This window comes from Leptonychotes weddellii, chromosome 1 (genome assembly GCF_054177405.1).
Source record: "Leptonychotes weddellii isolate Sample4059 chromosome 1, ASM5417740v2, whole genome shotgun sequence".
Taxonomy (NCBI): Eukaryota; Metazoa; Chordata; class Mammalia; order Carnivora; family Phocidae; genus Leptonychotes; species Leptonychotes weddellii.
Window position 1 is genome coordinate 134,775,922 of NC_138369.1, and position 10,896 is coordinate 134,786,817.

General features: G+C 47.6%; 1 protein-coding gene across 1 annotated transcript in view; it reads right to left on the reverse strand.

The window, feature by feature from the left end:
• The window catches only part of ARHGAP31 (Rho GTPase activating protein 31), a 100,197-nt gene extending 96,068 nt beyond the window's left edge, over nucleotides 1-4,129 (reverse strand). The window contains exon 1 of the mRNA XM_081833595.1: nucleotides 3,827-4,129. Within this exon, the coding sequence (XP_081689721.1) occupies nucleotides 3,827-3,926 (100 nt within the window). The 5' untranslated portion in view covers nucleotides 3,927-4,129. The remainder of the gene's footprint in view (nucleotides 1-3,826) is intronic.
• Between the last annotated feature and the right edge of the window lie 6,767 nt (nucleotides 4,130-10,896).

The following is a 10,896-nucleotide window of genomic DNA, read 5'->3' on the forward strand; positions in this document are numbered from 1 at the left end:
TTTTTTTAAAGATTTTATTTATTTATTTGAGACAGAGAGAATGAGAGAGAGAGAGCACATGAGAGGGGGGAGGGTCAGAGGGAGAAGCAGGCTCCCTGCCGAGCAGGGAGCCCGATGCGGGACTCGATCCAGGGACTCCAGGATCATGACCTGAGCCGAAGGCAGTCGCTTAACCAACTGAGCCACCCAGGCGCCCAGCTTTTTTTTTTTTTTAAAGCTCCTCAGGTGATTCTAATGTGCCGCCACCGTGGCAAACCACTGCGTCAGACAGTATCACCTTTTCCCAGGGATCAGATAAAATGACAGATTTGCTCGGAAGGGTGAGAAAGTCCTCAGCCTTCAGAGTGGAGACAGCTGACACAAATGGAGGCAGAGGACAGCTTTTCCGATAACGTTCTCTTACTGGTCCCTTGGCTCCTGGCCCCAGCATTTCCAAGCCGCGTGGGGAGACCTGGGGCACTGGGCTGAGAATGGAGAGGGGGAAACGCTTGTGGATGCGCTCTGGCCTCACAGGGCTTCACCCGCAGGCTTCCAACCACAGGTGACAAAATGATGGGGTTTTATTACATAGATGCAAGCAATGGCCTTCTCATTCAGTGGTCAAAAAGAAGACCCCCAAAACTATTTTCAGCATACCAGCGAGGGAGGAACGCTCTTCTCCCTCTACTCCAGCCAGGAAGATAACATTATCTGGTTCCCAGGGGAGAGCTGAGGGTTGGGGTGGCAGGCACTGTGCTGGTCAAGCTGGCGACGAGCAACTCTGTGCCATTCTTGAGTGTTTTTACCAGGCGGGAGGAAAGTGGTCAAAGAAGCGAAAGGGGGAAACTGACCCTTCACATCAGGCCTGTGTGCAGATGGGATGATCAACAGCAGGGTCTGAACTTGGCATCTGTGTGGATGCCCACAGAAACTGTATACACGATTTGTGTGTGTGTGTGTGTGTGTGTGTGTATGCACGCACGAGCATACATTTCTATGAGAAAGGGCTTCTGGTTTTCATCAGCTTCCTAAAGATTAAAGATGACACTTGGCCCTGAGCAGCTTCCGCTCTGAGCTGGACACCTATTTGTCACCCACACACCCTGACCTGGCAGATTTATCCAGCTGAAGGTAGCAGGGCTGGCCAGAGCAAATGATGGAAGTGGATGGCATTCATCCTTTATGCTCGGCCTCAGAGGTGTAGCTTCCCCATTTTCAGATGGCCTGAGCACAGTGAATTGTCACCAGCTTTGTCCTCCACCCCAGCTTGGGGCTTTCCCTCCCTGGCCAAGTGCAAGGGCTCTCTTGGCATCCTACATTTCTGTCCTCTTCTGCCCTTATGTTCCCAGACCTGGATCCATTTTTCTCTGTCTCTTTGCAGGATCATCACCTTACCCTTGACTCCAGAATTCAGTAATCATCATGTCTATCTCGTGAGGCCCTCCCCAGCCTTCTGGTTTCTTTACCATGCTGATTTGTCACCCTCAGGATTCTGGGTTGAACTTCCAAGGTGGTGGGCAGAGGGGCAGTGCCCAGATCAGCTTTTCCTCCCTGGAAGCAGAGTCCAAGCCTTGTCTACTAACCAATACATGTTTCAAAAAGTCCGTGAGGAAAACACATTTTTTGAGAAAAAAACCATTAGCATTTTGCTTACTGATGCTACAGGAAAAATAAGAGACAACTACATAACTAGTTTTAGATGTGGCAAAAAAGAAATCCTAATCACTCTCATTTATATAAGCTGTTTATTTTGCGCGCCTGATTCTCATGTGGCACAAGAATGGTGTCTAGATCATTAACTGGGTCAGTTTCCTTTTGTTTCAAAGCTAAACTGTATTCAGGTATGTCAGACTTGAAAGTTTGCTGATCCTGTGACGGGGCTGTCTGCTTTCAATTTAGGAAAAAAAAAAATCATTAGAGGAGAATGTTGGCCTAGATGAGAAAACTAGGGAGGGGAGAGGAGCCTGGTAAGCCAGGTCCCTCTGCACCCTCTGTCATTCACTGTATGACCTTAGGCAGGTCAATTTACCTGTTCGGGCTTCCTTGCTTCCCCCACCCCACTCAAGGCTGGGAACACTGGGTACTGGTTTTCAATTTTTTTTCTTTAAGCAGTAGCGCCCTTCCCTTTTTCTTTTTCCAAACGAAACCTGTATGGAAGCCCAATCTATAAAGCATGTGAAAGAAGAGCTGCCAAAGTCTGCCTTTGAGGTGTCTTCACAGAATGCTGGGATTCCTGGCTCATCCTATGATTTATAACATTGTAAGAATGGGGCGGGACCAGCAAGCACCCCCATGCATCTCTCGTGCTTGAAGGGGCGACCAGAATAACACCAACATGGCAGGCAGGGGCATCCCAGGAGCATTTGTAGTGAACCTGGACTTAAACTTGAAGTTCCTCACAAAAACAGGTGGAGGGAAACATTTCCTTCTGAACTTCTGAGGGCAGAGGTTAAGATGCACTCTTGGAGTTCTATCACATTCAAAAAAGTTCAGTCCAATTTTATTTCAAATTGCCCTCTCCCAGATTACTGGAGAGGATGAAATGAGTTGACTGTTATACCTTGGTTTCAAAAGAGGCAGTTTTGAAACCTGTGGTCCCCCAAGCTCTAAGATACTAAGCCATTTGTCCTAATGACACAGCGGAGGCTGAAGTCTAGAATACCACAGGAATATCACACCACTGCAAATTACTAGGTGGTGCTGAGTCTTTAAAAAAAAAAAAACAAAACGGAATCGAAACAAAATCATTGCACTGTTTTTGAGATGCACGTTTGATACGAGCTGATCAAATTGCTTTTGAGATGATTTTCCTGGAGGCAGAATTATTCTGCACAGTTAAACAGCCCTCCAGTTTCCTCCTTTGTTATAGCTATCTATGTGTAAATACAAGGCCTATATAGTGGACTATCTTCTCTCTCACTTAAGTTTCTGAAGACAAGGCCTTTTTGTCACGGTATGCACAAGACCAGTCAACCTTACAAAAGGAGTCATTTTCTGCTCAATTTCCACAACTTTCCTATGATTAAAAACTTCTAACTTCAAATGCTGTTATTGTATTCTAGCTTGTTTTCTTTCCCTCTCCCCCAACAAATGTTTAAATTGTCTCTACTCTGCAGGATTCCCTTTAAAAAAAAAAAAAAATCCAATCTGACCTTGAAAACAGAGACGCTGGCTCTCCTTTTCTTTTATATACCCTAAACTATTTTAAAATCCAGGCCCTCTGACCTTTTTACAGCACTCTTCTTGTCTGACACACCAAATGCTAATCTGAAAGCCAAGAGGAGGTAAAGGGTCTGGGGGGTTGGGAAGGGGAGGGAGGGAGGTACTATATATATCTGGCATCAGTTCAGAAATTCAGAAAATGTTTGTGCAACCACTCCCCCAGCCAGGATCCACCGCACCCCCTGCCTTCCAGCACATTAATAAAAAAAGATGTGAGCAGATGAAATTGGAGATCCCGGGAAGGACACCCAAGGCGGTCATAATTATGTACCCAGAGAAGCCCACTGATCACCATCCCACAAGTCCAGCCCGCATCCCTCCCCTCCGACATCCGAAACTTGCGATCAGGACCTCTGGAGCTCCCACCCCCAGCCCGCAGAGGTAGCCGGTTAAACTTGAAGCAGCACCGCCCATTAACGGCTGGTGTGCGACCAACGGAAGGACCGCCACAACCTCAGCACGTCGGGGTGGCAGCGCCGTGCACCTTAGGAATCACACGTGTTCTTTAAAAAGGAAAAAAAAAGTACACTGCGCCCACAGGCCTAGACTACATTAACTTGTGAACTGAATGCATTTCGCCCTCAAACAAAAAGAAAAGCGGGGGGGAAAAGCGAAGGCACTTTACCATCCTGTCCTGAGCTTTCCAGATACTCGGTCAGGTCACAGCCAAAGGCACTGGCGGCTCCCTTTCGTTTCAGCTTCTGCTTGGCACCCTTGTTCTTCATGAGTTAGTCCCAAAGAGGTTGCCCCTCCGTCTCCCCCTCCCCTGTGCTTGGCACCGCGCCTAGGATGGTCTCCGGGCTCAGATCACGGGCTGCGGCGCGGCTCTGGGGGGCCGCATGGGCGCGCGGAGGAAGTGCGGCCCGGGGCAGCGCGCATGGACCCCGCGGGGCGCTGAGCCCGGCGCGGCCGCGGAGCCTGCAGTCCACGGCGCGCTCCTCCAGGGCCGCGGGGCCGGAGGCCGGGCGGAGCTGGCGGCCGCGGGCCGGCCGGCGGGAGTGTCACTTCCTCACTTGGAGTCCCAGGGACTTTCACGGGCTCCTGCGGTGTCTTCGGGTGTTTCCCTCCGCCTCGGAGGGAGGGCGAGCTCTCCTTTCCGCCTCTGCAGATGCCCAGCAGAGGACGAGAGCGCGGGAAGCGGGCAGCAGCCGGGGGGCGAGGAGACAGCCCCGGGGCTGCGTGGCTCCTCTGCCCTGCGCCCGCTGTCTTGCCTTCAGATGGCTTTGGGAACGCGACAAACAAGCATCCTGTCTCTCTCGCCCGCCCTCACGCCTTCCTTTTTTTCCTGTCTTACAAATCCTAGGATCATCCAGCTCAGGAAATGCTGGAAGGAAGTTAGCTAGGGAGGGGGGCGGAGGGTGGAAATTTTTGGCAGCTCCGTGCTGCGTGTGTACGGGGCCGGAGGAAGTAGGTGGGTGGGTTGAGGAGTACGGGGAGGGGGGGCGGGGGGCGGGAGGACGCGCTCCTCCGAGAGCTGGTCTGCGGCTCTGGAGATAACTGGGCAGCTCGGGAGGAAACCGCCGCGCTCCCAGGAGGACCCGCAGCCCCAGCCGCCCGCTTCCTGCCCCACCGCGGCTCTCGGAGGACGGCAGGAGGAGGCGCGCTGGCCTTCTGGACGGAGGGCGCTAGGTGGAACTGAGAAAAAGTCCTGCCTTGTTTTTATCCTCGTTGTCACCATCTCTTTGACACTTTCTATTTTGGTAGGAGAACCTACACAAACACTTGTAGTGACAGAGACAAAGACTGGGATTCCAGCGGAGAAACCTGACGGCGAGCGGTTTTCCGCCAGCCCGCCACTCCCATCCTCCTCTCCTGCGCCCGGGTACCCCCAACCCAGTTAGCTCCCCTCCTACGCTGAGGGAAGACTGGGGGCTGCCGCCTTGTAACCACTGCCCGGGAAATAAGATTTCTGGTTACAGATTCACGCGGGCGTGCACACACACACACACACACCACCCCCACACCACATCCCACACACGCATTATTCCAAGTTTGCCAAATGGAAGTGATTTGCGGGGTATCCAGGATTTAAGGTGACTGATATTCTAGCATAATGTGGAGAAAGGAGTCTCCCGGGCTGTTGCAAAATTTGTCTCAAGTTTTCAGGAGGACTTGATTTTTTCTTCTCCAGTTAGATCTGAAATTCCTTGACTTCTGTGTACTCAGCACACAGTAAGCACTCAAATTCTTGTGATTTAACCATTTGAAGATTAGATTAAACTTCCTGTATAAATTCAAATCCATATATAGACTTGAAGGGTAGGGACATTCATACAGCTCAGATTGCTGACGGAAACTTTAAGTACAGTATTTTAGTTACTGAATCCCTTTACAGTCACCTAACTCCCTAGGTATCACAGTGACAGTGAACTTTGACCCTTAACCTTCTGTCTTTGCCAAAGGTCACAAGTGACAGCCTGCCTTCCGAATCTGGTCCACAGATGTGTTTGGTTTGGCAACACAATGCTTTAAAGTTTTTTAAAATTAATTGCCAACTTTAAAGGGTTAAGAGATTTCACTTAAGAGATCTGAGTTTCTAGCTTCTCTTGCAAAAATGGGAGATCTGGTAACACGGAAAGAAAGTGCAATCCCACAGGGCAAGGACTGCTGATGCCCAGCTGTGACAGCCCCCTTTCAGGTTTGCAGCTCCCACCGCCTGTCTTCCCCCCTTTGCACCTGCCTGGCTTCTGGAGCCACTTGAGTTCCCAACCCAAGCTCTGTGTATGGGGTCTCCTTCCTTCCATTTTCCATCCGTCTCTCAGTGACACCAGCATTGCTGTAGTCATCTTGGCTAGACATCTTCAAGTAACCACTGACTCATTTCTTCCCTCTCACCCCCACCTCCAGGCTAGTCCTTTAAAATGCCTCTCCTCTGGGTTTCTTCTTTTCCACGCCCATTCAGTAAGGATTGTTCACTCCTCAGTTATTAGAATAACTCATAGTGGCATTTGCTGAGTCTGGGGTCTGCCCACTCCATCCATCCTATGTACTAAAGGCTTGATGACCCTTCCTGAAATATTGTTGTTATATGCCTGCTTTGTTCAAAACCGGTCAATGGATCCCCAGGACAGCAATTTCTAAGCTTTTTGTAAGCTACTTAGAGAATATCTGGTAGGGTATTCAGTATGATGGCTTGTTCCTCCCTCTATTTATAGAGAAGCGTTTCCATATGAGACAATAATTACTATTACCATTTGTTTAGGAGTTTACTTTAGCGAGGACTTTCATGTTCGTTCATTTCATCTACCCTACAGTGGATTTCATCACTTTGGCAACAAAGGAGAGACGCCAAAGAGGTGCTTTTTTCCTGGGTCCAGGCCCCCAGAACACAAAATATGGATAAAGTTCTTGAATTACCTATTTAAATCTTTGAAAATCTTCTTTTAACTTTTCATTTTGAAGTAATTTCAGCTTATAAAAAATTTGCAAATAATAGTCAAAGAATTCCCATTACCCTTCACTCTGCTTTCCCGAATATTAGTATCTGCTATAACCAGAGCACAATTATCAAAATTAGGAAGTTAATACTGATACCATAATATTAACTAATCAACAGCCCTTATTCAAATATCAATTAATTTTTAATTACATATAGTTTTTGTTAAATATAATCTTTCTCACAATAAAGTCCACCAGTAATTTATAAATAATTCTCATACACTTCACAGTATATTAACTGTGTACCAGATCCCCTTAATCACCAACAAACACAGGAGTGTAGGTTGTCACAAAACAGAACTGCCTAGGTGAACTGAGAAAGCTGGTGATCCTGACACAGCCATAAGATTCTTCTGTGCTTCACTGAGAATTCCCCAGGGGGATGCCGCAATCCTAGAAGTTTCATCCTGGAACAGCCTGAGACCTTTTGGTCCCTGCTTAGTGATAAGTCATGTTAAGTTGGGTTCAAGTTGTTTTGCGTTCAGGGTTGAGGTAAAACTGAGCGCTGGCCAAGGTGTCCATGATGCCTGGGCTGATTGAACAAACATCTGATACATGTTCATGGCGGTTCTTTGTCTTTATTTGATAACTCTCAATTATCTACACTTCTGGTTGGAAGAACTCACAATTTCTCAAGCCAGATAATGAAGCCACATAGTGACAGCAAGACTCAGGAAGTTGGAAAACTGTCCCCCTCCCCACTTGTCCCTGTCCCCTTTCATTGCTGAGTATGCCCTGTGATAGATGCCAAACTTGAATCTAGCCCTTGTTCTGGACACTCTACTTTTCTTTCTCTTTCCTTCCTCTGCTTATCTCTTACTCTTCTCATTTTTCTTTCTCCTTGCTTACCCGAAGATGTGTGCCTTTTTCTGGGTCTGCTGAAGAAAATCAGATTTGGGTTTCAAAGGGTTTATCCGTTGGGCTTGGGATTTCCTAGAAAGTAAGATTATATGGAGATTGCATAAGAATGTTAGCTAATAGGAGGACGGATTAAGCTGTTTGACGGTAGTATAAATGATCCCTTCAGTAGATTATCATAGGACAAAAAGCACTGCACTCACATGGAGCTCCCACCATTGGGTTTTGCTGTTGCCTGCGATTTATCTTATCGGCAACTAGGACTGCTGCCTATCAAAGGGTGCCATCTGCTTCCCTCGCCAATGATGTTAGTAATTTTCTCTGCCATAAATAAATTAGATACAGAAGACAGAGAGTGGGTATGGGGAGATTTTAGTGTCATGTGTGGGGTAGCCTTTTCTTTTACTTGGCCATAAAACTAGAATTGGCGATCAGCAATTTTATTATTTTTTAAAAATTATTTATTTATTTATTTTAGAGAGAGAGAGAGCATGCACACACGAGTGGGGGGAGGGGCACAGGAGAGGGAGAGAAATCCTCAAGCAGACTTCCTGCGGAGCCCGATGAGGACCCAGGACTCCATCCCAGGACCCTGAGATGAAGACCTGAGCCGACATCAAGAGTCGGACGCTTAGGGGCGCCTGGGTGGCTCAGTCATTAAGCTTCTGCCTTCGGCTCAGGTCATGATCCCAGGGTCCTGGGATCGAGTCCCACATCGGGCTCCCTGCTCGGCGGGAAGCCTGCTTCTCCCTCTCCCACTCCCCCTGCTTGTGTTCCTGCTGTCGCTATCTCTCTCTCTGTCAAATAAATAAATAAAATCTTTAAAAAAAAAAAAAAAGAGTCGGACGCTTAACCGACTGAGCCACCCGGGCACCCCAGCAATCAGCAGTTTTAGAGTGTTCTGAATTCTCTGTTCTGGGTTAGAGAATGTCAGCTCATCCTCCTGCTGGGTACGTTTTCTCTTCTCCTTTCGTCTTCCCTGTTTCCAGCTTAAAAATGCTGGTTTTATCACCGGTTGTTGGGTGTTTTGAGCTGAATTGTGCCTCCCCTGCCAGATTCATGTATTAAAGCCCTAACCTCCAGGACTTCAGAATCTGACTGTATTTGGAGATAAAGCCTTTAAAGAGGTGATTAAGTTAAAACGAGGCTTTTAGAGTAGGTCCTAATCCAGTCTGACTAGTGTCCTTGTGAGAAGGGGAGATGAAGATGCAGAGAGACACTAGGAATGTGAACCACAGAGAAAAGACCGTGTGAGGACACCGTGGGAGGGTGGCTGTCCACAAGGCAAGGAGAGAAGCCTCAAGGAGAAACCTAACCTGTGATGCCTCAGTCTTGGACTTCCAGCCTCCAAAACTTGTGAGAAAATAAACGTCTGTTGTTTCCACCCCCTAGTCTATGGTATTCTGTTACGGCAGCTCTAGCAGACTAATCTATTGGGTGAGGCTCTTCTATGAGACAGGTCTTGTGCCCACCCTGGGCCCGGACGCCAGTGCCCTGAGGGTCTGAAAGCTAGTAGAGGATGAGGATGGCCAGAGCAAAAGGACTTCTAGAAAGTTATATATCCCAAGTTCCATTACTGCATTTGTCTATGCCATGAGTTCCCAGATCTAGGTTATGCTGCAAACTGTGGCCTCTAAGTGTTCAAATGAGATAGGCTAAGTTCCCTAGTAGGGTTGGAAGAGGTCCACATTACCATTCTCGAATCAAACAGAACAGAGTGGAAGAGAGGCCCCCTGACGGATGAGAAGGAACAGGAACCAGAATCAGTGTCTCAGGCCCAGAAGCAGAGGCAGCCCGCTAGCAATACACCCTGAAACATGCCAGCTGGGCTCCCGTTGCTCCACCACCTCTATGCCCACGAAAGTCAGTTTTGCCTCTAAGTAGGCTTCCAAAAGCAAGCCGTTGCAGTGAGAAGAACAGAGGAGGAGGGCCTTACATGGCCCTACTCCTAGCTCAAAAGTTGAAGAGCAGACATAGTTATTATTACACATGATATTCTCTCTCTCTCTCTCTCTCTGAAGCATTGTCTAGTTTAGTTCCCCTTCAGTTCCTAGAACTGCAAAGCTGCATTACTCAGATGGAGAAAAAAAGCATGGGGAAACCCTGCTTTGCAGCCAGTTCCCCAGCTGAGAATGGGGTTCAGTGGCTTCACCATCAGCTAGGCATTTCGGGATAGAAAGGGCAGACAGTGAGGGAATAATGAAAAAGAAAAAAGATTTAATTATAAAAAAATAAAGTCTAACTGACTTTTTATAATAAAATTGCTTGGATCAGTGGGGGGAATGGGGTAACTGGCTGACGGGCATTAAAGAGGGCACATGATGGGATGAGCACTGGGTGTTACATGAGACTGATGAATCATTGAACACTACATCTGAAACTAATGATGTACTGTAAGTTGGCTAATTGAATTTAAATAAAAGCAATTGCATTGATTAGTACCCCTACCTAATATTTAAGAACCTCAGACTTTTATTTAAAAGAGTAAATGTAGGGGCGCCTGGGTGGCTCAGTTGGTTAAGCGTCTGCCTTCAGCTCAAAATAAATTAGAGCTCAGGGTCCTGGGATCGAGCCCCACATCAGGCTTCCTGCTCGGCGGGAAGCCTGCTTCTCCCTCTCCCACTCCCCCTGCTTGTGTTCCCTCTCTCGCTGTGTCTCTATCTGTCAAATAAATAAATAAATAAATCTTTAAAAAAATAAAATAAAAGAGTAAATGTAGGAGAGAGTAGAGTCTAAGATGACCCCAAGTTTATAAAATTGAAGGCTGGTGGGGCACCTGGGTGGCTCAGTCGGTTGAGCATCTGACTCTTAGTTTCCACCCAAGTCATGATCTCAGGGTTGTGAGATCAAGACCAGCATCGGGCTCCAGGCTCAGTGAGGAGTCTGCTTGGAATCCTCTCTCTCCCTCTGTCCCTCCTCCTGCTTGTGCATGCACTTTCTCTCTCTCTCTAAATAAATAGATAAATAAAAACTTTAAAAAAGATTGGGGGCTGGTGAGGGTAAAAATTATTTTTTTGCAGAAAGATAAAACTTCTCTATATGTCAAGGGCCCTACTGTAACCAAACTAACATGAGTTCACTCTGTGGTGAGTCGCAGATAGAAACTATGCCAGGGGTGCCTGGGTGGCTCAGTTGGTTCAGCATCTGACTCTGGATTTCAGCTCATCAGGGTCATGGGATCACGCCTAGTCGGCTCCGTGCTGGGTGTGGAGGCTGCTGAAGATTCTTCCTCTCTCTCCCACCCTCTCAGCCCTTTCCCCCATGCTGCTTCCGTGCTTGCATACACTCTGTCTCTCTAAAAAAAAAAAAAAGAAAAAAGAAAAAGAAACTACACCAAGTGAGTTGTTGCACAAAGGAAACTTTATTTGCAGGAAATAAGGAGATCGTGGGGAATAATTT